A 27,708-nucleotide genomic window follows, 5' to 3' on the forward strand; every position below is an offset into this window, starting at 1 on the left:
AAATTTATTTAATGCTTTGTAGATATGCTCAAGCAACACTGATGAAAAAATATCATTCAAAGGCTTTGTCTGGAATAAGATTTAGTTCAGTGAAATTCTCAGCCATGTTACACAGTCCTGATTTACAAAAAACAAAAACATTTGTGCATGTGAGTGAATGGTAAGAGGCCTGTGGCTGTGGGCTTCAATCTCTTCAGGGTGGAAACAGCACAACTGTTCTGCTACGCAGTTAGATCCTGAAAGTTATGTGATGTTACTGAAGTCAAAGCCTTATGTTTTTCAAACAGGGGTACCACTGGAGCTCTAAGCCCAAACAATGAAATAAAAATTTGGAAAAAAATATTAACCTATCAACAGATGTCATATTTCCTAGAGCACTGCTGAATTACACTAGCAGATTATCAACTGCAATGTGAATACCAAAATACTGAGTTAGTTTTTATACCGTTCCTTGTGTTGTTATGTACTACACAAAACCTTAGAAAAAACTTCCAGAAAAATATGAAGCTTTACTGCAAAAGAAATTAATGCAAGAAAATGGTGGGTTTAAGTACTAAAGAGATATGAAGCATTGCTTCTTCGTATCTTGCTAAGGAGCAACAGCTGTACTTCATTTTAACTTGACGTGCTTCAGAACTCATATTCATGTAGGTATTTAATGATCCAAACATAATGGTCCTTCCTATATAGTATAATTACTTATATGAAGGCTCAACTTCATATGTAATCTTTTAAAAAAGATGCTTCAGTGGAAAACTTGCTTTGGTTCTAACAATGAATAAGCTCTTTAACAGTGAAAATGCTTTGGAGGGGCCGGAGACTATTGACCATGGATCTTGAGCACAGTTGACAATCAATGTTATTCCTTCTTGACAGACTCCTTGTTTCTTCCTCCTTCACAGCATAGCCAATACAAGGAGAACAGGTAGAGTGCAAGACAAACCATCAAATCATAGTGGTAAAGTGTTGCAGCAAATAAAAGAAAGAAGAAGAAATAAAAGATTTTGCAAGCAATATGTTTTAAACCTGGAGACTCACTAGGTAACTTAAGTGCTTCACTCTTCTGGTTAGAAATATCTGCAGAATCAGAAATGTGCTGGCTTTCCTTCTGTGAGTCATCAAGCCATTTTAGCGTTTTCCCCTCAGTTATTAAACGCCCAGATTGAGAGCCTGTCCCTCCAACTTCTTCGGTAGGCTTACTAATTAAAACCTCTGGCCTTGATGACTTCTCTTGTTTGAACTCTGCTTGATGGAAACATTGACCTATATTCCTTCCTCTTCCTTCTCTAGAAATTGCTACATCTGAAGTGGAAGGTACTTCTTTTTTTTCAGCTTCAGGAGAGAGGTTTTTATTAATACATGTCATTTCATTTGGTAGACTTAAATTGTACCCTGACTCAGCAGCAACCTTGTCAATGACTTTGAATCCAAAGTGTCTATACAGATGCTCCATATCTCCTGCCACAGTGGACCCTTCAGAAGATGACACTGAAGAAGTTTTAAAATGGTAACTGGGCACAGCATTTGTACCAGAAGGTGGCATTTTTGTTTCAGCTTCAGCACATAAATAGGAATGTGCACCAGCATGGCTTTCTTCCCTACAGACTGCTTCGGCTTCCTCACTGTATAGATGCTTCTGGGCGCTCGGTAGACATTTAGATACTTCTGAATACAAGCCCTGCTGCAAATCTTCTTTCTCTCCTGTAGCAGAAGCCTTTACTGCTTCTTCTGCGGGTAGAATATTGCCGATGTCTGGTTGTGCTTTGGCACGTTTTTCCCTGCTATTGCATACAGACATCGTTTCTCCTTGCAGTGTTTCATGTACGCGTGCATTATAAATATCTAAAACTGATTCCTTTTCAAATTCAGTGTCATATAATACACCCACTGTGTTGAGTTGACAAAGAGCATAATGTGAACCATCATTTCTCCCTTCATGTGTATCAAACGCTGTTTCCTTTTCCTCTGTGGGCCTGTCACTTAGTGCAGTCTCTTGAGGTAGCTTAGCAATTACTGCTTTTTCACTGGCAGACATTTTTTCTGGAGCACTTTCTGATGTTGTTTTAATTATATAAGCTGTACCTGCCTCTGCTTCCTCTGTAATACCCTGTTCGGAGAGAGAAGACTTTTCACAACTCTCTGCCTCCTGGCAGGTAAACAACTCCTTTGTGGAAGCCGCACTCCAAGGCCCTGTGTTCCCCCTCGCTCCCCACCGAACCTCGCTACCCAATTCTTGCCAGCTCTGCTCCGTGGGGTCTGCTTTGCTTTCCTTTCCTATCAGTCTTCCTTCATTTGTGTTGTCTGACTTTTCCCTGTCTTTTAACCTTGTGAATCCTCTGTGTTCCCGAGTGTCTTCAGCTCTCCTTTCATCCCCTGGAGAGGATGCCGGGGAATCTGCCTGTGCGGGCCAGGGTGCCTGTTTGTTGTCTTCGGCTGACAGAGGTGTTGTGTTCAACGCTTTGGCGGCGTGTTTTCTGTGTGACTTGAAAGGCTTGGGTGCTTCCTCCTCACCGATTAGTGCTAAGTCTGCTACTTCGATGACTTTCTTCTCCTTCCCTGCATCAGTGTTATAGTTCTTTCCTGACATTTCACCAAATTCTTTTTTTTGCGTATATTGGCTTTTTGTGGAATCTATTGAGACATCAGCATGTGCAAAAGTGTTGGCATATAAATCTCCTCTTAAATGTACCTGAACTTTGCTTTCAATCATCTTGATTTTTCCTTCATTTTTGTCAGTGTCTGATAACAATGAATCCAGAGTTTGGTGAGACATTTGCGGCGCCTGGTGCTCCGGAGCTGGATTAGCATTGCCATCCAGCGTTCCTGCTATGCATGCATTTAATTGCATGGATTCATCATGCTTTGGAGAAATGGTTTCTGGTCTCATTTCACAGGCCCCTTTCCAGGTATCAGCAGCATCCTCACTGATGAATAACCTCTCCATCATCTTACTTCCCGAGGCACTATCTGTTTCATCTTTTGAAATATCTGTGTGGCTCTCTCCTTGTCGGCTTGAGACAGTAGCTGTAATATCGATAGCCTCATTCTGCTTTGTCCCAGGAAAATATTTTTCTGATAAAAGGCTTTCAGTGGTACCAGTACATTCCAAAGACCACTCACTGCTGTTTACCGAGCCAGCAACGACTTCCTTCCCTGATGGCTGACTATTATAATCTCTTAGCGAATACTTAACTTTATCTTTTAATTCTCCTCCTATCTCTTGTGAGGTGTTTTCAGATGAGGAACTGATAGGCACAGGGTGCCTTAGCAAGTCACTGCTTCTTTCTATAAAGGTTAGTTTTTTCTCCAATCTTTCAGTTTCACTTGGAAAATTAACCGGTTCTGTTATGTATAAATTTCTTTCATCTCTGGAAGAGGTACCTCTAGCTCCTATGAAGTGCTGATTTACCTGAAACAATAGAATAGAAAAAAATGATCAAAAAGCACTTTGCAAATATATGCCAAATAAAGGAGGCAGGATTTCATTATTGAAAGTTTTGTTTTCAGTAACAAAGCTTTTTTGGAAACGTGTTCCAAACCATTTGCAAAATTTGCATTGTATGTATTTTTTAACATAGGTAATGAGCTTTATGGTGGTGCTGAAAGGAGCAGGAAATAAAATAGCATTCAGAACCCTCTCTCTTTATTCATGAGTTCAGTAAGCTGCTAGTACATTTTATACAAATTAAATCTGAAGAGAATATTCCCTTAAAGGGAGGCTAATTCATTCTCTATACATTTGGTTCTGGGTTTGGAGAGAGTGAGGCATGGGGCAAGGGGGGAGGATTGGCGCTTAAATGAGGGCATTGACACAGTACATCAAAGCCTGGTAATGTACAGTATTGTCCAGTAAAACAAAGACACATTTCACACTGACAAATACTGTAAGGATTATCTGTGCTTCATTTCTCTCAGGGACCATTTTACAGGCTTCAAACCAGACTGTTTTTAGACAATCTGGTAAGACATGAGTTGGAAATGAGATTAGCGAAGTAAAAGGCCAGAAACTAATCACTCTCCCTCCTAGCTCCCAAATATCATATTGTATTATTCAGTTATGCCTGCTTGTCATTGCACTCTCTTCTCACTTCAGCATAGTCACAGTGATAGCACTAGCTGATCAATTAGAGGCTAGCTTCTTGGGCACCCCTTTATGCATTTGCACTTGCTGTAGATACCCCCATTACAGTTTCTCTTATTAATATGTTTTCTGCAAAGCCTCTGCAAACTATTAATAGTAAAACGTCACTCAAAGAAAAGTGAGGGAGCTAATGTCTCTGCAAATTCTGTTTTAATGACCCTCTGCCAACCAGTGCTCAAGTGTATTTGAGTTCTTCGGTGATGCCAACTGTCAGGATTTAACAGTGAGATGCCTGTGTTTTTTTCCCCTCCTCATAACTGACATTTGCATGATCTCAATAATTATATGCAAATCTTACGATTTCCCCTTCTTCTCACATAAGGCTCATGTTACTTGTCAACTGCACAGCTGTCTTGTGAGCCAATGCCTGAGCGTTTCAAAGATTTAGTTGTATTTCCATCTATTATAAGCCTTCATTGTTTAATTCATTAAAGAGCGCATAGTGCAAATTAACATCTAAATTATAGCTCCCCCTTCATTTATTGTATGGACAATCCTGGCAATTGATAAACAAACGGTTATATTTGATCCTGCTTTTTGTAACGGGGTGGACTGAGAACAACAAGGGATTTTAGAGGTCCTCCTTTTTATGTTTCACCATAAAAAAAAAAAAAAAAAAAACAGACGTTGACTTTCAAGCAGTGAAAGTTCCACAATAGGCAACAATTTTCAACTTTTTTAAGTAAAAGATAAGAAAAATTTATATTCAAATAAGAGGAATTTATTCTCTCTCTATCAATAAGGAAAGAAAAAGATTCTCATCTTCCTCTCCTGTCTGATTCAGCATTCACATTTTCACAGGTGATAGCTATTATAATCTATGATTATGAATCTGTGCACCCAAATGATATGAGCTGAGAACAGACACTGAGAATAATAGATTGCTGTACATGTCTCATTTATTGCCATTTTTTCTTTCATACTGAAAAATGCAAGCCAAACCACACACACACATGCACACACACAAATCCAAATAGATTGAATGTTCACTGAGTGTGAAATTTATTATAAAAAATGTAATGTCAAATACTGATATAGAAAAATCTGCTAATATAAATATATATATATTTATTTTGCTCATATAGCATGTTACATAGGTATCCTTTGAAAAACCCCAAAAGCAAATAGTACCATAAATACAAGACTTTTACTAAATATAAAGCATTTATTTAAGAATATTCCCATCCTAGAGACTAGGAGGGGAGATTTTTGAAATGCTACTCTTCAAATTCCTTCAAACTGTCATTTAGAGCCGCTGGTAAAGAAGAAAACGGGAGAAGTCATTAATTTAAGACCAGAAAAAGTTGATGCACTATACTGAAATCAAAGCACCTTCTATTGTTGAATCAGTTTTAGAGATTCAATGAAAGTACAGACCAAGGCTTTACATTTGTAAATTAGTACATCAGTCAGCTCTGTTAAAAGGGGGCATTTCACCAGCTTTGAAGCGTAAATGGATTCATATCATTTAATACTGTAGATATAATTGTACAACACTTACCAGCAACTCTAATTCTTTTTCATCATCTTCGTGATCACCCTGGTTGTATTCTGCATTTTTATCTTTTATATTTTCATTAGCTGGTTTGGTGTCTTTGTCTTCTGCTTGTGAATAAACAATCTCTGGGATGTTTGTGTCTGAAGAGTTAACAAAAACATACTTGAATCATTTCCATGAGGTTGTTTGTTACACTATTTTTTCAATTAACATGTGCAGTAAGAAAGAACTAATTAAACTGGGTGTTGTACCTGAAGTCCTTGAATTATTCCATGTGTCATTGTCAGACGTTGCCAGTATTTCTTCCTTGCTGTTAAACAAAAAGAAACTTCCTGTGTTATTCTGCAAAAATTATTGTTCTAATTCCTCTTAGACTCAGCTATAAAGACAGCTAGTTTATTACACAAAATTTTGAATGCTGTTTGAAATTCTGAAAATAACAGCTTTATAAAATGTAGCTTTTTTTGAGTGACCTGATAGTAAGTCTTGGTCAAAGAAAGAATTGGCCAAGAAAATGAAAATGTGTTGACCTTCAGATTACATTGCAAAGCTGATGGGTTTTCCCAGGCCTTTTCTGAGAAAGCAGCACAAAGGTGATTAGATGGGTCAGTGACAGGAGAGCGTAACTTTGGGGTCAGGCAAGGGTCTGGAAGGATATATGTGTTCAGGAGACTGGGCCTCTCTCTTCCTTATATTTTTCAGATATTTGTATGTATACAGAGATCACTGGAAAAAGACATCTTTGTTACCTGAAATAAATCAAAAGATTCTCCCTGCATGTATACAGTATAAATCCTGTTGCTAAGCTATGCCTGGCCGGCAGGAATGAATTCTGCTTCCCTGCAGCTGGTGCAATTTTTGCTGTTGCTTTGCTGGCTGTGAAAACAAAGGCCAGGTCCAACACAACAAACACCTACAGAGAGATGCTGAGTGCCTGCAGTCCTCATCAATATCAATGCAAAGTGATAGCAGTTTGAATTGCATGCTTATAGGGATGTACCCTTTAGTGGAAAAGGGAAAAAAAAATGTAAAAAGAATGTCACTTATGTAAAATGTAAATTATTATATCACTCCTAATGACTTCTCTATGAGGATCAAGTTTTTTTCTGTAGGTCTTAATTTATGCGTTTTTCAACCAGCCGTCCACCTCTGTTACTGAAAATTACTTTCTAATTTTCAAATATTAATCTTTTCCCCTTCTATTTTCTCCTAGCATCTTTCATTTGAATTGATATAACATTAACTCTGTCACCTAAATGCTTAATTCAGAAGGAGGATGCTAAATTTATACTCTGTTAAAAGAACCTAGACATTGACTGTCACCAACTTTTTAAAATCCAGCCTTTATAGGGATTGCCAGACTAAAGGAGACAGAAGATCCTGCCAGTCTAGCATCTGATCTCTGACACTGGCCACCATCAGATACTTCAGGGGAAGATGTAAAGTTCTTGTAGGAAAATACTCGGAGTAATTTGTACTGCCCTATTAAATTTCCTCGTGGCCTTTTGTTGTTAGAAGCTGTCCTTGAAGCACAAGATTTAAAGCTCTCTCAACAGTTCTTTTTCACCATTAATTGCAGTAATGCTGAATATTCTTGCTTTCCATATGAATGTCACGTCACTCTTGAATTCTGGTACATGCAGAGCCTCCACACGTTTCTCACTCTCCTACTCACACCAAGTTGTACTTTCTCCTGCCAGCAGTTGCTATAATCTGCATCTCATCCTGAAAAGGTTGGCAGAGCCAGGCCCTTATTTTCAGTAGATCTGTGGGGTTTTTAAGGTAAATCATTACCGCTTATTATTTATACATACTTATTCTTTTTTTTTTTTTACTGTTCAAATGCTTGTCTTAGTGTTACATCTAGTTCCCAGTTTTCTTCTGCCTTTTTGCATCTTTTTCACCCACCTGCTTCCATAAGCCTAGACACTGTGTAGGTTGGGGCTTAAACATGAGACATGCATTAAAGCATTTAGGTGCTAATAGGGTGTCTGCAAAACCCCCGAATTAGGAGCCAAGACATGTATAACGCATGAGCTGAGTCAGTCACCCCAAAATAATGATCCCAAAACCACATAGGCACAGCAGGGAACCTTCTACTGTTATCCAGTGGGGAAAAAAAAAAGAGGGTTTCAGAGTTTTTCTTTGAATGGAGCTGGCTACCTGCAGCGTTCAGCCATGTGGATGCAGCTCTTGGGAAGTAAGGATGTCATCCTTTCTGCTAGAAGGGGCCCTCATCTACTTCTTAAAGGAATGGAGTTTGACACATTTTTTTCTTTCAAGAAGCATTCCCAGAAGAAGGAGAGATGTTCATGCCCACATCTAATATAATAGTCTACCAGCAGCCAGAGCTTGCATCCAAGATGCAGTGACACTTTCAGCTTCTATCACACCCTGATGAGATTAAAAACCCTATTGCACACACATCCGAAAGATAGCCAGGTTACCAGGATGCAGACCATCTGGGGAGAAACTGGAGGGCAGATTTGCCTACTGCTCTTGAAGTTGGATGTACAAGCAGGATCCTTACTCTTTAGCTTACTCTTTGTTCCTTGGAGAAAAGAGAAACTAGATTCTGTCTCATGCTTATGGGCATGTGCCAGGATGGGGTTTACCTTATCCAGCCTTAGTTTTCTAAGCACCTATGCTCAGGCAGTCATGTACATCATCCCTATTATCATCAGTGAGAGATTAACACTTCCAAAGGGAGATTCATTCCCTCTGTCATGGAAATCACGCATGAGACGGAGTGATATATCCTTCGAAGGAACTTCTCTGCCTCTGGAAGAGACTGACCATAAAGGGAATATACAGTGACTGCCTTAGGCTGGAACCATAAGTTTTAGGTAACTGAAATTAGCTGAATGAATCTCACCTTGTAACTCTAAATTCAAACTGGAATGTAGCTATTGAGTTTTAGTGGCTAGGGCTGTTACACACGGTGTGTGACCTGAGCCCCTCAATTTTACTTTTGTTGTGATTAGAGTGAATTTGCCCTTAACTCTTGTTCTAGTAGCATCTGGAGCCCTGGTCCGCAAGTTTCTTTTCACAACTGCAACATAGGTAATAGCAATGATAATACAGCCTCACAGCCTGGCTCCACACTGCAGGGCTTGTAACATAAATTCTTGCATGTTGCACTGAATTTTATAAAGATTGCTGGTTTATAGCCTATTATTTGTGCACACCTATCCTGCAAACACTTGAGTACAGGGAAAGTCAGTGTAACAGCTGTTTTCCTTATTTTACTTCTACATCAGAAATATCTGTCCTCATATAATTATTCTAGTGGGAAATCTAAAATTAACCTAAATTGAGGATGTTGATACTGCAGTCTTTGAAGATCACATAAGGAGCATAAACCAATAATCATTTAACAGCACTACTTCAATCTAAGAAGTTATATGAAGATGCTAAGACTATGGGTGCATACAACCACAGAACAGTCTCAAACATATATGTACACCCTAAAGACTAAAATACTTCCCAAAAGCCAAAAAAAATTAGACCCTTCATCAAACAGTGGCAATTAGAAGGTGTTTGTCTAGTTAGTAAGCTTTTTAACTGAGTGTTTTTTCTCCATATTTCTCTGAAAAGTTCCTAGCTCATTATCAGAATTATATGAGCAGATTTTTAATTATAATATTAATTAACCTTTTCTATTCCAAATTAATTAAATCATTGCGTTGTTGAGGGTGGTCTAAATTGGGTGTAGGAGGGTGCCTACATTTTGTAGCGAGAGACACAAAATTTGTGTTCTGTTTTAAAACGTTTGGTTTTATTTTTAAGTGATCCAGGCATTCTGACAACAATGCGAGCTAGAAAAATCCATTATATCAGCTGATGCAGTTCCCCTCCAACATAAGTACCTGTATACCTGCAGAAGCTCAGTTGCTTTTTCTCCTTCAGCTGAATAGGGTAAATCTTCATAAAGTACATCAGGAACTCAAGAATTTCTACCAGCTTCAAAAAAAGATACTTATGCTCATATGATTCATTCTTGATGGAATTATCATTCCCTTGGACTGAGTGATAAAAAGAAAGCAGGAATGAAAACCAGTTATCACTATAATTTTGCATTTAGAAAGAACAAATAGGAAGTTCAGGGACTAGTTAGTAGGACGGAGAAGACTGAAGTTTGATGGACATTATGCAAAGGAGTTCAGAAGTCCCAAAGTTACATGGAATTGGCATCCCAAACAGAGAAAAAATGTTAAACTTGTACCCTAAAGATGTGAGGAGTAGATAGACAACATATAAGTGATGAGGAAAAAAAAAATAATTAGCCAATAAACAATATTGCTTTGACTTCAGAAAGGGTTGAGATAAAGTAAGACATGTCAAGGCTTTGGAATTAGTCTTTTTAAGTTAAATAAGAATTTTTTTTTTAGAAGTGAGGTTTGATCAAGATTTCAGATAATCTGTGTAATACTGCACAATCAAAAGACTTCTCCTAAACTTTTCCACCGCAGTGTTAGTAGTGAGGCAGAATCTCATAGGAACAAAGATCTTACAGGGCATAACTGATAGGAACAGAGAGTTAGAAAATGATATATTTTATCCGGTCTGGGAGAAGAACTTGGTGTTTAAATATGCTCCAGTTAAGAGGAGCAGATAATAATCTCCAATCCAAAATATGGAGAGACCCAACAGAGGAAATCACACAATGGTTTAAAATCTTTGCTATTCAAATCTATCAAATTGGTCCTGATACTGCTGTAATAGTATTAGAAGAGTAGGAAAAGTAGTATCTATATTTAGGAAAAAGAAGAGAAGTAGTATCTGGGCAACTACAGGCCCATGTGTCTTCAAAAAGTTTTTACAATAGATTTAGGACAAAACTTAAATGAGAGAATAAATACAGATAAATGGGAAATGGCATAAAAATGCCAGACTCACCTGATAATATCTGTCTTTGATAAGATTACTATATTTCCCTTGCCTAAAAATCAGTTATCTAATCTATCTGGACTTCATTAAGGCATTTGTTGTGCAGCCCCATGGGAAATTTATTAATTAAACTGGAGAAGAGGGAGATGAGTACAAGAGCTGGGTGGTGGGAGAGGGGCTCAGTGCCAAGTAGGGCCCCACGAGCTGGGCTGCACGGAGCTGGCAGACATCGCTGGGGAATTGGAGAGGACCGGTCGTGTGATCAGACTTACTCAGTCATGTTATTACAGACCAAGGCACAAAAAGTCAAAGTTAAATTAAATCTGTGGCAGATAGGAAGTTGGGAGACATCACCAACACAGAGGAGGATTGAAAGAAATAGGTGGCCTGGAGGATCAGAATAATAGATAAGGGATGAAATTCAAAATTATAAAGTGCCAGGTTATACATTTAGGGACTAGAAAGAGTTTCTGCCACAAAATGAGAGCTCAGAAATTGGAAGAAACAGGCGAACAAGAAAAATCTGAGTTTGTTTTTGGCAGAAAACATTTCCAGGCCACCAGTGTGAGATGGCTGTGGCAACAAGGCAAACAGAATTCTGCAGTAATGTGTCGGAGAAGGTATTCCCAGTAATGAAAGATTTCCAAGAAATATTCACATCATGGCACCAGGCACTAGTAAGAACTCCTCTAGAACATTTATATACAGTGTTCAAGAAAGATTAATTCAAACTGGAACAGATGCAGAAGAGGACTACAAGAAGACTGGCAGGGTGAAAAATCTACATTAAACATGGAGACAAATTGAGTATTTCTATTTTCAGCTTAGTAAAATAAAGTCTGAGAGGAGAAATAAATGCCCTCTATCAATATAGCAAAGGGGTAAATACTGAGAAGGCAGAAAAGATATTAAGCAGCAAGACTCTGTTAACATATTAACAGAAAAAGTTCACAAAAACATTTGTTGTGGAAACTTAAAAGAAGATCTGTAAGTATTAGAAAAGTACATCCTGTAGTTTTTCAGTGCAAGTACCAGGCACAAGAAACTGAGAAGGTGTCGGTATGGAAACATGGATATATTTTTGTGAACAGGATTATGCAACGCATTTCCCAAGGGATAAGACTTCATAGTCCCATAGTCCCAGTCCAGCCTTATTTCAAATGCTGCTATGCAGCTATATGCCCTGAGAGTTATGCTTTCAGGAGCACACATTTCACTGTGGGACAGCAGGTGCTTTGGTCTGGTCTGAAATAGGTTTGGGACTATAGCCAGGAGCTACTAATCTCTTCATAATGGGTGAGATTGTTATAGCTTGTTGTGGTTTTAATTCACAGACCAATATTTGGCCGAAGTTGTGTCTGTATGTTTGTATAACCAGCAGCACTGTTCACATTGTTCTGTGTTATATCCACTTGTGCTAGATCTTAATACCTAAATCACAAGATATTTATTTCACAGAATGTGGGAAAAGGCTAAAATTGTTGGAGTACAGAATATGGAAAGATGAAAATGTACCTGTAAAACTCTTGAAATTAATGCAACCTGAGCAATTTTATACTATCTCATATTTAAAAGAAAATGTGGGAATATATTACTTAGTCTGAAATTCAAAGAGGTATGGGGTTGTTAAAGTATTTAAAGAATATATTTCTCAAATATTTAGTTAAAAACATGTAAGAGGCAAAAAAGTTTTCCATATATTTTTATTTAAAAATCCAGATAGGCTTAGACTCTCACAGAATCTTTCATGCTTCTGGTTTTTACTTCAAGGTGGATTCAAAATCAAAACAATCCTCTTCTACTCTGAAGTTGAGGTGAAGCTAAAATGTCCTCATGAAAGGAGCTGGCAAGATTGAAGTTGCTAACCAAACAGTAATTCTATTTTAATTTCAGGTCAGATTTCTAAACCTAAGAGGAGCCTAATAAAGCAGCAACCTTCAATACCTCTAGTGCTTTTGGATCTAGTGCCGAAAATAGCCAGCCTTGCTGAAGAATGATGCCACTGGGATGTAAACAACATACAAGAACCTTGAAAAGAAGAAGTTAAATGTGTCAGCAATGTTTTATTGAGAAGCAGAAGAGCAAAAAGTAAATTAGCGCAGGTAAGTGCTCACATTTGAGATGTCACTGGAGCCAGACAGGCATCCTACACAAAACTGTAACCCCATGAAGCCAGGGAGAGGAGGGGGACATGGGGAGGGAAGGGCTGGTAGTTTGGTTTGGTTATTTTTGTATCATTAGCAGCAGGTGTCATGTCAAAAGGAAGTAGAAAAGGAAATAACTACACGTATTTAAAAAAAAAAAACAAGCAAGAACAAAAATTATTTAAAAAATTTTACATGCAGATTGGAAGCAGAAAGCCTGTAAAAGTTCTGGAGGAGTTGGGTTAAAAGAACATTTATGAGAAACTAAATAAAGGATTTTCCACATGTAATTCTGAACTTCAGTAGTATTGTATGCAATGTTATTCAAAACCAAGGAACACACAACAAAAATAAATTTCTAAGGAAGAAGGAATTTTGGAAAGCAGTAGGAAAGGCTGTGTATGTATAAAGTTCTAAACAGAGCTTTAAAGTTCTATTAAATTGTTTGTAAGACACAGTAGAGTAAGAATTGAACCCATTTTTTTTACTAAAATAACTCCCCCTAAACAGTTGTCTTACTGGAAAATTACATTTAAAATATTGCTCTATTTGTACTGGTCTTAAAATACCAGTGGGACAGGGGAGAAAACATTAACAAAACCAGTTCATGGAGAGAAGAAAATGCAAGAAAGGAAAAAAAGCTGGTACTATAAAAAAAGTTTAAAACATAAGCTTGATTCTGGTCTCATTATCATGGTGAGAGTACCACTGAAGATGCATCCCACCCATCCTCTGGGATCTAGATCCAAATCATGTCCTGGCCTCTCTGTCTTTGTACGACAACTCATGAAAGGGGTTCGGGAGCCACCAAGGATCCTGGTGTGGATTTTGAAAGTGCAGACTTTGACTTCTCTTGTGAAGGGGTGTATATAGTTAATTCTATTCTATCTCCCTCACTGAATATATGAACTAAATATTTAACAAGTAAAGATAAACTCATTCCTTGCCTCCATAAAGCTCAGTCCAAAACCCACTCCAGAGACAAATCTCCTGATTTAAATTGATGCCCATGTTATCAAATGTTGAAGTTATAGTCTTATAATACAACCACTCCACGATTTCTTATCACACGTGGTTCCAGCACCCTATAAATATTAGTCTCAAGCCCTGGTGCTGCCAGAGAATTCACAGCCTAGCTCAAGAACAGGAGGTGCAACCTTGGCTTGAAGCCACCTTTGTGCTTCCTGGGGCCTCATTTCACTGTGCCTTAGCACAAGCCAGGGCTGTTAGGTGGCATGGAGATGACAGGAAGGCTGAGGATTACCTGCCTGTGCACCAGCATACGAGGGCATATACCTTATTCCTCCTCTGGAGAATTTCTAACGTGGGATACTGTTCCTGCTGGAGGTCCGTCAAACAGCCTCCCCACCAAGCAATGCTTGACCTGTTATTTCTGGGCACTTGAAAATCGAGAGGCCACAAAATGTCTTCAGCAGAGCCGCATGTGGTGGGGCATCTTTACGTGCAACCACCTATGGGTTGTAGAGAGAAGCCATTAAGTAAGTGCTCAGCTTCCCAGGAGCAGACCAGTACCATGCACAGAGGCTCCACCGCCCAGGAGCACCTGGCAGTGGTGGCCACACTGGAGCCAGCCAGGCTGGTGGGCAACAGGATCTGACCTCATCCAGAGGTCTACCTGTAAATTGTACCTAGCCAGGCTTTGAGGTCCCTGCGGCTAAAGAAGAGAAAGAGCCTTGATAAAGGTAAGGAGCGAAATCATTGTTATTGCAGGAACTGATGCTTATTTCTGATTTGTTTACCTGCACATTTCATCTAAACGAAGGCAGAATATTATTTTTATGAACGGTATGCTCTCATTTGGAATTGACACTAATGAATGCAAGGCCCTTTCCCCCTCTTGTTTGTACCATCAAATTAATTAGCTCTATTGTGACATCAGTATTTTTCTCAAGCAGTTCAAGGCTTGAGCATTTTCCTTTCTTTTTCTAAAGGGCATCTTCAGTGCCCTTTATCTACCATAAGAATCATGCATCACTTGTATTTTTCACAACTAATGCTGTTTATTATAAAAACTGATTGTGATGTGAAGATTGTTATACTGTGTGGCAAATTGCCCAAACAATTACTGTAAATGCATGAGCCATAAACTGTACTGCCAAGGACACTGGTAGGTTAGCTCCTATAAAAGAAACAATTAGAGTCTGAGGTGAAAATAATAGAGATGAGATGACAGTTATTGAAAAGGCAGAACATCCAGTTTAATGTTGTAAATATAGGTTTGTGGATTACACTGATGGTTTTAAAGTGTTCGTGGCTTATTGAATGGAATAGAATATTACATACTTTAGAATGGGGCCATAATTATTATTCCTTTTTAATTGTGATGTCTGATGCATTTGTGAGCAGTTGTTGAGAACATCCTCACATTATACTGATTCTAGTTCTAAATTATCATCCTGCTCCAAGGGTTGGTTTTTTTTTTTTATTTTATTTTACTTTTTTAGCATTTTGTTTTTCAGGGTCTGTTCTGAACAAAGTATTTTCTCTTGAGGAACTTAGAGTGCTTAGAGGGTTACAGCAATAATTATTTCAGTTTCAGCCTACACACTTCACTGCTTTAAATCATCATTAGAGTTTCATCCCTCAGCAACTCCTGCTGAGACAGTCTTAAACTCCTAGAAACCATTAGGTAAGAATAGCTTATCTTTATAACAATTTGTATATAAAGGTATTGATAAGAATTTGCTAGAAATTAAGGGAATACATTTTTTCTTAGGAATCATCTAAATGCAGAATAAGATTTTTTTATGATTGTTAAAGGATTTCAGTCATTCAGACCAGATTTGCAGCATATGAAGATTAGGGTGCATAAAAAAAGACATGCACCCTACACGAAGACGTGTTGTGATAGACTATGGTAGATATGAAGAAAATATAGGAAAAGTGACATTACTGCATGAGAAAATTAAAAGGATCTCTGCTCTTTTAAGATAGGACATAGGGATAAAACCCAATGAAATAAAATTCAAATATTAGACCCCAGGGAGAGCACTAAACAACTGGATGCAGAATTATGACTGGCCAAGAAGACAGAGGTGCTGGGCACGCAAAATAAGAACTGGGGAGAGTCTGCCCAGGGTTTGTGAGGAGAGGACAAAGTGAGCAGCTGAGCAAAGATGACAACCAGCAAAAGGCAGTCAGTGTCAACACTGCAGCATGTGTGAGCTCTGAATTACCAAATCCATTAGTAGCAGGGGGGGAAAAAAGCAGTAAAGTGGCTTTGAAAGAAAGTTGCAAGGAAACTAAGTACTTAGCTGTACCACCTTTCAGGGAAATGCTCTAAGTCATTTTCAGGCTTTTACATACTGTTAAGAGAAGCTGATCTTAATGCTAGGTAGGGGCGTCACAGCTGTGTTGGAAACTGATGGCGCCGGACCGAAGTTCGGGGAGGTGCTGGGGAGCAGAGCTCAGGAGGTGGCTGGGCTGTGGGCCTGGGCAGCTGGCTGCGTCCTCAGGCTGAAATAACTGCCTCCTACAAAAACTCAAGGCAGAGTCGAGGGAACTAGACCTTAGGTAGAGCAGAAACCAACAGCTGCACAAACTACAGACAGACCAAGAAATTGCAGAGAGAGGTGTGAGCGCGGCGTGGAGCATCGCTGTCCGTGCTGACAACAAAGCAGAGGGTGACTGAAGCTCAGTGAGCACCATTCCTCAGTTCTGGGCTCCTAATGCACGCACCTGAATTTCTACTTGCCAGATGGCTTTACCTGAAAATATGGCCAATTCCTACCTAGGAGCATTTTGGCTTCAAATGATCCCTCCTTGTGGAGATGTCATGTTATGTGTGCCTGTACTGCAACGTTGCTACTGCATGTCACATATGTCAGTATCATTGCCTTCTGTATATATGTTTAATCTTTTCAGGAGGTATTTAAAAAATAGAAGCACAACAGAAAAACAATTTAATTTAAACAATGCAGACAACAATAATTTAAATTTCATTGTTAGATTCCAAACCAATTGAGACCACACAGGAAAAGATTCAGAAATTAAAGCAAAAACAGCAAAGAAAATCAACAGTCATAAATGAATAGCTGTGAGAACATTAAGTAGAAATTACTGAATAATATTTTAAAATATTATGGCATTACAAGTGATTCTATTAGAATGAAGCTGTACGTAAAATCAGAGACCTTGTTACAAATCTAGGCAAGACTGATTTTCTTATATGACCTTCAACTACCAGTGGTGTTAGAGAAGGCTCAATCTAATTCTTAGTAAATAGGTGTCACCAAACAAACAGGACTGACACTAATTAGCTCCCTTGTTGATAGTCAGGACACAGAGGATAGAGGCATGGAGACGGAGTGACCCACTCATCATTAGAGCGGTAGGTGAGGGTATTTGCATGCTGGCATGGCAATGGAGGCTTGCGCTGCAGCTACCATCTTGAAACTATGCTGTGAATCGAAGACTGCATTATCAGGAGAGCCAGTCTAGCAGTCTTCACAAGCATTGTGCACAAAAACAGAGCCACAAAGAGCCTCTACTTAAACATCTGAAATCTGAGGAAGAGAATATTAATCTGTGGTATTTCCCCACCTTGAGGAAATACCCCTTAGTTTTGGCCATCTCATCTAAGAAAAGGGGCTGACACCAGAAAAAGAAAAAAGGTGGGCCTGCAAAAGGATCATAAAGGATATTCAGTAGCTTCTAAATAAGGAGAAATTGGAAAGGAAGTTTGGAAAGCAAAGTGAAAAAAGATGCTCTGAATAAGCGGTATATAGTATGACGATTAATAGTATCGAGGGGGACAATTGATCAAGAGAGCAGCTGTAAGGGAATTTGAGTGTTTTTTCTGAAAGATAATTCCCAGTAGGGTTCAGGCAATGTTTGTAATAAACCTATTTTTATTAAGATTATTGGATTGGTGCTATCCAGGGGATTATATTTTCCAATTACTAATATTTTCATTTTTCAGTCTTAGTTTATGATTGAAGCAGGGACATAGGTGGCACAGAACAAAATGCATTGGCCTGGTTTGGGATGAGAATAATCATAGCCTCAAAGCAAGCAGAGTCCCAAGAAATTAGTCTTTATTTTCTAGCTCATTAAAAAAGACCTTGAGTTTTAATGGCAAAACATTCGTACAATTTTTTTTTAAATATAGATGTGTATCTGTCCATTTGAAGACTTCAGTTCCAAACAGTCTGAACCAGGAGCCCAACACCAATTTGGTTCCAGGCTCAAGCCGTTAATATAGCCCTGTCTACCCCCAATTCTCATGACTATAGGTACGAAGACTGTAGAAAAACCCATGCATAATGAGTCAGTTATATCTCAAATTAAGCTACAGAAACTATGAACAGGAAGATTGCAGCTTTTATCAGACCCTTTTATATCTGTCATGATTGTTGTACCTTATTATGATACGCACATAACAATGTTGAAAAGAAACCAGTTCAGAAGTCTTTTTACACAGCTGTGCTGTACACAGATTGGTCAGAAAATTGCATATATCCCTCAACAGAATGGGCTAACTGTTTGAGAAACAAGGAAATTCCTTAGGAAAGACTTCCCTGGACAAGATCAGAAGATTTATTGACAGCTCCATTGTGAATTAGTAATGCAGCACCTTACTATTGGGATGCCTATCTTCAGGGCCAGGCTACTGAAAAAGAGGAAAAGATGAGTTAGGAGTCAAGTTTCCTAAGGGCTAAGCTTGGCCTGAGGTCAGAGGAGACACTTCTTAGGTTGCTATTTTGTCTGGAAGGCCCATGGTCAAATACCAAAATGGTGTTGTAGAAAGGAGTTGGGGGTAGAGGTTTTCTGTTGTCTTGCTTCTTTCTCCCACTGTTTTAAAAGATGGAAGGAGAGTAAACCAAGTACCATTAACAGGTCTTGCACTTAGCCCAAGTTGTATCTATTTTAGATACACCTGAGAGGAAAAAGACCTTAGCCTATGTGGCACCTGGTCTTTCCCTGGACCTCATGTGGAAAAAAATAGAGAAGGAGCAGTTCCCTACTGGCATGTCAGAAGAGAGTCATTCCGTAGCAGCTAACTGCAATATGCTGAGGCACATATGCAAGAGAGTGACAGATGCCTTAGAGAGACTGTAGATAGATAGATGGCAGTCAGGTGAGACTAAGACACAGATACCACCCCTGGGGAGGAGAACAGAATGGGTGACCACACAAAGCCTTAGCCAGTCATTCTTGAGAGAGGACAACTATGATCTAAATCTTTGAAAGCAATTGTAAATTCAGTTAGTATCTCAAGGGAATAAAATTCCCAGGTGTTCTCATGACAAGAAGAGACTTTTATAACCTTTTTTTTTCACATGCTGTCTTACTACCACACAGCAAGGAGGCAGCTGTGTGATACGTATCAATATTTCTGTCAGGAAGACCTGGAATATAACCTAGGAGACACTGGTGCAGATTTACTAGGGTAGCTGGTGAGAGAAAAAGACTGACAAACTCCCCAACCCTCCACCACAACATGAAGTGATCCAGGCTTGAACATCTTGTGCTTATTGTCCAGCAGATATAAACCAGGGACAATTATTATGCATCAAAGCAAAATGTAAATGCAAATCCACTTGGTGCACCTAAGTGCAAGGTAAGAAAAACCTGCCAGCTTTACCTAGTTCACACTCAATTGTGTAGCTCAGTGATCTTCAGTGCTCTTTAGGACTGCTATTAGTAACCAGCAGTAATAAATCTTTGAGTTTAGCGTCAGAGTATCAGCTGGTTCCACAGATCAGGAGAAGAGTGGAGAGACAGTCAGAAAACCAAGCCCCCCATTATGCTTTGGCATATCAACTAGTATTTTCTTGTATGTCACTGAAGGCCTAGGGATCAAATAGCCACTCCTAACATGCTCCCGCAGTGTTTAAAAGCTCTTATCTTTTCCTTTTCTGCTAAGACAGGGACTGCATTTAATTTGCAAAGTATTTGTTTGGACCATTTTTTTTTACATTTTGTAACTGAGAAGATAATACACGTTTTATCTTAAAAATATGACGGGCGATTTGTTCTCTGGACTTACGCTGTAGCTGAATCAATTGCTTCAATTTCAGAGCTGCAGTGCTATGGCTGGATCACGGCTTAAAGTTCATAATCAGAATAAACAGCTCAAATGACACTGGTAGTGAATGCATTGATTAAATATGACTCCAGTGCTCTCAGTTAATGTTTCACGGACTTTAAACATCTTTTCAGGACTAACATTTAGCCAAGTCAAGGCGAATGTAATGGAACAATTTTTTTCCAATGGAACATTTATGAACTGTGATACCTGAACAGTGGACAGGAGACAGAGTATTGAAATGGTCATTACCAGCCTGGTTCAATTTGCAAAACAGATGCCTCACTAAACAAAAGAGTCATTGAACAATGGAATACAGGAGTTTCTTTACAATATATTTCTATTTGTCCAAAGGTCCTTAATCAGTGATCTGAAAAAGAGTAGAAATAAACTCTGGTCCTGTAAATATTAACATTCAAGGACAGTTTTACACATGCAGAGTTCTACAAAGTTCAGTAAGACTCCTGATGTTCATTAAATTATTTATTGTGCCTATTGCAGAATCAGGCCAGTGACTGCATTAAAGACCTCTAAGAGTCAGTTGTAATAGTGTTACAGTATTGGCATATTTAAATAAACTGATGAAATTGTAGCAACTGCAAAAAAGATCTTACAAGTGTAAAGCCAAGCAATGCATGTATAATTACAAGGACTTACTTATCATATGGTTGAGAAATGATACTCAGATTACAAAGCATCAGTTTTATATGGTTTTATGCAAACAAGTGAAAAAGCTTCATAGCAACCAATATTTCCCATACATTAGAGCACAAATTTCTGTTCTGTAACGTCGATGAGAGCAGTTTCTAAGGTAGATCATGGAAGTGAGTGAGAAACCACTGATACTAATAAGATTCAGAGTAAATACTACGCTAAGATTGCCAACAAAGCAACGTGTTATTTTCATATGTTGTTACTTGAAAGTTCAGAAGCTTATTTTAATATTTCCAGTGCAATAAATGGATGGCACAGGGGTAGCACAGTTCACAATTACCAAAAGCAAAAATGAGAGAGTTTTTCAGTCTGCAGGTACTCTCCAATTAGGAGACCACAAGTATGCTTAGCAGGTGTCTATTTGCTCTTGCATGACATTCTCATCCATAATTTCCACCTGTTTCTTCAGCATTTCTGTGATAGCATTCAAAGCCTTATGCCATTAACTTAGATATCTATCTTTAGGGTCTTTAATGTATTTCATAATTCATATAGTAAGTATGCCAGGATTTTTGAAATATTATGATTAGACAGATAGAAAAAAGACCATTGAGCGCAGTTCCTGGCCAAGTAGGATTGTTCCCTGTAGAACACTTTTCAAGTGGCTTATCCTAACTTATTTTAAATTACTTTAGAGAGTACGGCTGCAGCAATTTCCTCAAAAGATAACTCGAGTCACTATTGAGAAGCATGTCATAATACTCAGCCTCAGTTCCACAGCTTGCTTTTACCCTACTTGTCTGAATAATATATTTTAGACCACCTTAAATAATTATCCTGTGTCCCTGGTAATCACGGTCTTCAAGTACCTGGAGAAGTCTTATTTTGGTGCCAGTGCTACCTACTTCTGCAACTGGCAAAGACTGGCAATGACCAGGAGGCAAGAGAAGGGCTGGGAATACTAGGTCAGATTGAACAGCAGAGGAGTGCTGCTTTTAGCTGGCTCCCTGTGAATGGATAGCTTCTCTAGCAGCTGCTCTCCTGGTAAAAACAGTGACTGCAGTCACTTCCTAATAATAGTAATAAACTTTAGTCAAATCCCATATCTGTATGCTGATAAAGGTGTAACCCGTGACTTGAGATGCCAGAAACAACCTTGAGATTAAATAGCAGTACACAAAGAAGACGTGTGTTTTAACACCTTTTCTGCTCTCCTTTTTCCTTTCCGATTATGATGTGCAATAATCAAAAGAACAAGGATTAAAAGGGAACATAATTTAAATGCCGTATTTTAAATGGACCATCTGGGAATAATACAGTTGTTCCTCATAGCAAAGTATATGCGAAGTATATTTCCAAACATCTTCCTCAGAAGTCTTTGATTTTTTAATCACATCATGGGTCTGTGGGAAAGGCCTAGAGGAGCTGACGCAGAACTGCATTTCTCAAGGCAGCCTAGGCACTGGTCTGCCATCTGCCTGGGGAAGACTGACTGAGCGGAGCGCAGTCCTGCCAGGCTGGATCTTCAGCAGCTTACTTCCTTTGGCTTCCATCAGAAAGGGGATGAGACAGCAGCTGAAGACGGGAGAGTACTCATGCACAGAAGAAATTTTCTCACTGGCAATTGCTTTAAGACCATTCAGTATTTATGCTGCCGAAGCTGGCACTGGCAGCCCACAGACCTGGGGTTTTTAATCTCTTCCTTCCCATTGCGCATTGTACATAGGGCAGCTCTTGTACAAGGCATGGCCCTATTTTGTATTCTGTTTTAAAGTGGCATCACAGAGGGAAGTGAATTGAGATACTACCATTCAAAGAAAGGTGCAGTCTGGCAATTACAAAAAAAAGCACAGGACCAATGTCAGTTCAGAGTGATACACTTGTGGGCCCAGAGAGGCAAGAGGGGGATAACACTAACAGTTATGATAAAAATACTAGCCTCCCCCTTCCTTGTCAGAGGATAGGAGTCTAAATACACATTTTACCCTTTTGTAAAACAATTCTCATGCTTATCAGCCATTTTTCTTGTGCTCTTGCTCCCGCTGCTCTCTTGACAGATGGCAAACCAGGACCAAGCACAGAAATGGGGCGCAGCCTCACCAGTGACGGGGGAAATGGTTTGCAGGTCGTTATCACTGCGCCGTGCAGCATGATCTACAGGAGTTTGCCTCATGTAACACACAACCAGTCCCTGTCTGATCAGACCGATGCAGGAGCCTGGGGTCCACAAACTCATGTGGTCCAAACCTGAGGACCAGGAGAAATTTGTGTTCAGAATCATTATCCATGTCCCAAAAGCACGAGAGTCAAACAGAAAGAGAAAAGAGTGGAGCTGATACAATTAATTTACATTTTTCTGAATGTTAAGATGAGTATATATATGATAGAAATCAGGGTTGTTTACTGACAGAAGCTCTCTCCTTTCTGGTAACCATCTTCACATTTTAGGAGTCAATTTTTTTTCCCAAAGTATATTTATAAGTATGTATAAGTTAAATGCACACTTCCAGATAGACTAGAACATAAACTAATTCATTCAAATGTTATTTTTTCGAACTATATTTTGTGCCTGTGAGTCCTTTCAAGGTTTTTGAAAAAACACAAAAATGGTTAAAATTTGTGTTGGAAAGAATTTTAGCTTGGAAAAATACAGTTAGAAGCAAATATTTTATGAAACTTTAAGAGAAGACTATTTGTTCATGCCTATACATACAAGCAAAAGCAAATGAAACACATAATGAATAGACAGGATTTTAAGTCATGTGGTTCTGAATATCTGAATCTAGACGGTTCTCAGCATTAGTTATTCCATGCAGTTTTGCTTTTCACTATCATTTTTTTCAGGTGCAACTGTTGAGGGTTAAGTCCATTTTTATTTTATTTCTTAATAATTATGTCAGAAGCCACCCCATTGCCCTCATTCATACAACTTTGTCCTGGCTCATATTCTTAAGGGTAACATGATACAGTCATATTGTGTTTCCTCAGTAACTTCCTCTGAAAGTGCATATTATTCCTTTCACTTAACTAACGCAACTAATCCTCACTAATGACATTTAATGAGCCACACAAGTATGCCCTAGAGTGGATCAGACTCTCTGCTTAAAAAACATAATTCTTTAACAGTCCTATTTTTTAACTGAAGAGGTAAATTGCACATTTTAGGAGAAATTATAAATATCTCTGAGCCGAGATATTAAAAAAAAAAAAGTTATAACAGGCTTCTAAATTTGAAATAGGGGCCTAAATAAGTCTCCTGTTAAAATATCCTTCTTTTCAGATTGCTATAAAGAAATCTTTAATTTAACATGTCCAGCTTGTTGGCACAGGTAGCAATATTCCTTATCTGTATATTTATTGTGTGAACCATAAGTAAAATTGTTATATGACTTCTGTGTATATCTGTTTGCATTGATGCAGCTCCTAAGACAAGCTGGTTATGGTCCAGCACAGCATATAGAAATGCTGAAGAGTTTATCATCTGAACATAAAACAAGAGGCAAGAGAGAGATGGGCTGGTGGGGGAGAGCAGGGAAACAGGCAGCACTGTTCAACGTGATGTGAAGGAGTCATAGCACATCAGCAGCCTCACTTTGCCAATTTTGGGGGGTTTGTTTTTCTTGAGCTTTTTTCTAGACATCAAAGCAAAGGAGTTTTAATGAGGGTCTGAAGGAGAATAATGAGGTACTTTTGCAGATGTCTGCAGGGTGTTCCTCCACACTCAAAGGGGCAACATGTACAAAGATACTTTGAAAAACAAGTGAAAAATGGAGGTTGGCATCTTAGTTCTTTTGAAACGAAAGGCCCTGATGCTGACCTCATTTACACTGGTGAAAGCTGTAACTCCTGTGAAGTCAATGAAGCCTCTGTAGCATAAAATTGGTCCTGGATTACAGTCTGCCAGAACTGTCTTTCAGAAGCCTTGGTGACCACTGAAACCGTATTCCAAAAATACTTTCAGGTGGTTTTTGCATTTACTGTAGGATCTCTACATCCTTCTGCCACTAAAGAGGGTCTTGAAAGTGCATGTTAGTTAACTGTTTGCCAAAAAATGTGTAACAGATCTTAATGTAAACAAGAATCTGACCACTTTGGTTTTAATATCACAAATATACACGTGTGTATGTGTATATATGAACAAATATGCACATATATGTATACATACATATATATAAATGTATACACACAGACACATGCATATATACATATGTACATTCCTCTGCAGCCTAATATGGAGGGAGACAACTTTACACTCTGATTAGAGACAAGGTAATTTTATGTTAAGGAATAGACATGTTATCTCCTTTCCCATTTTTTAAAACACCTCTCTATCTGACTTAAGTATAATACATTTAGCATATACATGTAAAAGAGGATCCCCCAGAATAAATGCTTATGCTAGCCCTAGGTATGTCACAGGAGACTTCAGGGAGTTAAACTCTTAGGAGTTATTCGACCTCAGATGCCCAATTGTACCTAAATTTGCAGATCAGTTCTGAAAGCATCTGGAAGCCCAGGGCTCACTAAATTAAGACTCAGCTCTCCGTGTCCATCATCTGCTCCATGTGGGCTACCTGAACTCAGACTGGTCACACCGCCTGCATATGCCTGTGGTATTTGATATCATGGCCCTTCTGCAGGGGACCTCAGGCTATCTTATTTACCCAGAATGGGTTGTGTGACACTTCTTGAAGGACAGATACAACGTACAGAACCAGGCACAAATGTCAGGATCTGACCATACAGCAGGTAAAGGCATCACTCCCTCTGCTCTGATGTACCAGGATGTTTCCCCGTGGAAGCATCATTGTGGTGGCCCCAGAGCTTGCCCAAGGGACACCGGGTCCGGTGCCGGGTTAGCCCCAGGGCTGCTCTTACACCATGGTGTTGATGAAGGCACAAAGCCATATTGCGCACCTCTCCTCACAGGGCTAATGTGCGATTAGGGCTGGCAGAGGCTCTCAGCACAGTAAGTCTGGGTTTTGGGAAGGGAGGTTCTGCCCAGGGGAAGCCCTGGCTGTCTCCTTTCTCCTTATGCTCCCACCACTGCTGCGGGTTTGTTCCCCCTTCCCCACCAGTTCAGTCCAGTGGAAGAGCACCAGGGAAATCAAACAGCACTGCCTTACTTCAAAAGAGTATAGGAACTAAAAACTCAACATGAATTCAGTTCTGGGATCTAAGTATTGCAAAGGACACTGCAGGTAAAATATAGATTCAGTTCTGCAGAACTCAAACTGATTTATAGCAAATCTGGTGAGCAAAAAATTGAGAATTAGATCTTTGCAGGAAACATTGTTTTGATTACAGAAAGGAGTTAAAAACAGTTAAAAACCCTAACCCTAACCAAAAGTTACTATTCCTTAGTGTCTCTCTTTATGTGGGGTTAAGTTATAAGTTAATCACTGCCACTTTACTCTATAATTAACATAGTACTTGCCTACATTTAATTAGAATAATATATATATGAACTAAGTTATATACATCTTTTTTCTTTAATATATTATCAATTCTGCCTTATAGATCATTATTCATTTCACCATTTGTGAAACAGAAATATCAACCAGTGGCAGAAAAAAGGAATTATTACCCTAATATACAACTTGCAGAACAGCCCAACGACTTGCAGAGAAGTTTGTCCCAGCTGTTCTAATTGCAATAGGATCCTTCCCTGAGTTATCAGCTTCCTGAACCACCAGTGCCAGTTCTGTTTTAATAATTGCATGTAGAGAATGAAATATGAAATAAATCATGTGAAAACCCCGGATTTGTTTTGCTTTTAAATTTTTGCTGACTTACCAAGGAAGTGGATGTAAAGTGTTTTAACTGTACAGCTACGTCAGTCTGGAGCAAGGCTCTCACTGATGTCAGCTCAATTTATATCCTACAGAGATCAAAATTGGTACACAGCCCATAATTTATAGACCCTCACACTACTTTTCAAATGAGTGGCATGCATGCCGTATATTAAAACTATGATCCCAACCAATCAGTCTGCAGAAAACTACTGGCTGATACATACAAGAGCTTTCCTGAAAACAAGTCTTGGTCTAATTTACCATTAAAAAAAAAAAAAAAAAAAAAAAAGAAGAAGAAAACAGCAGGGGCAGTCTTAGCTCCAGCAAGCACACTTAGAAAGTTAGCATTAGCCAGCTATATTTTAAATTATCAAAAGTTAAGGTGTAACCTCACCTGCTTTGTGTTGTCTTTAAGCAGCCCTTAAGATGTCTATCGGTAACCTCTTTGTGCGGTTTATTATCCACCTTGGGCACAGTTTCTTTCCTGTGACAAATCAGTGTGTAATTTTTGTCATCGTTGTTTGCCCAGAAGGTACCAACTGATGTCTCGTAGCGTATGCAGAACTCCACCTTAGCTCCATCTTTCTGGTAAGGAGGCACCAAAGAAATCTTAAAGCAGAACTGATCGGTTTCACTACCACAAGAATTAGGCATGAACTCTGCGAGGATATCGTAATAACTGAGCCAGTTATTCAGTGTCATTCGAACATACACCAGTTTTTCAAAGGATACATTGAGGACTCGTATAATGCCGTTCATACAGGTAATCCCAGGCAGGAACACGACTGACTCCAACAGTACTTTCTGCTCTCGCACTTTTTGCAAAAGTTCTTCTTGTGAAGCAGGTAACGTAAAAAGTTGAGAGAAAAAATATTCCTCCTGAGGGAAAACTTCATCTTCTATGTCATCGTTTTGTCCTGTATTTGGAACTTCCCAGGTATCGAACTCTTTAACAGACACAAGATCAAACCCAAATGCATCAGCAAACGAAACTTTTCTTGAGATGGTGCTGGGGGTATCTGCCTCCTCTTCCTCTGAAGAAGCAGAATTCCGCCTTCGGGGAAGTGGAGAGAAACGATGTTTAATGTCAGGTTTATCATCTTCGTCCTCTGAAGAGAAATAATTTACGGTGGGGACTTCTAATAAGCTAGCCCTGCTAACCGAACTAGGTCCCTCAAAAGACTCCATTGGGCTCTCTGATATAAACTGAAAGAGAACTGTACAACTAGTAGCAGCTGATATTTGAGACACTGTGATTTAAAACAAGGATTAATGTTACAGTTGACATTGCAAAAGGGAGTCAGGCCTATTAATAGATGCTATGGTGTGTGAGCTATGTTGGCCTGTTCTCCATCTGACAGTATTAGGTGTTATAACTTCAATGATACATTTCAAATATTGCATTCCCTATTTTTAAGTGGCTCTACGTGTTAAGAAGAAAAACAGCATTTAAAAACTAACTTTTTTGCATTGTTAAACTGCAAAAATGGAGCTATTTTTAGATCATTAACTTATGTTGCACAACAAATCCATCA

The 27,708-nt window shown here is 38.9% G+C and overlaps 1 protein-coding gene across 1 annotated transcript; it reads right to left on the minus strand.

Annotated features, from left to right (window-relative positions):
• Positions 1–13: 13 nt before the first annotated feature.
• Positions 14–27,361, minus strand: PPP1R3A (protein phosphatase 1 regulatory subunit 3A; the record flags this gene model as incomplete). Its single annotated transcript, XM_082308478.1, has 4 exons — positions 14–3,409; positions 5,643–5,779; positions 5,891–5,949; positions 26,568–27,361. The coding sequence occupies 4 exons, from the start codon at positions 27,359–27,361 to the stop codon at positions 860–862; spliced, it is 3,540 nt and encodes a 1,179-aa protein (XP_082164604.1). The 3' UTR covers positions 14–859.
• Positions 27,362–27,708: the final 347 nt, after the last annotated feature.

The sequence above is a fragment of the Platalea leucorodia genome, assembly GCF_965183815.1.
Source record: "Platalea leucorodia genome assembly, chromosome: 4".
Classification (NCBI taxonomy): Eukaryota; Metazoa; Chordata; class Aves; order Pelecaniformes; family Threskiornithidae; genus Platalea; species Platalea leucorodia.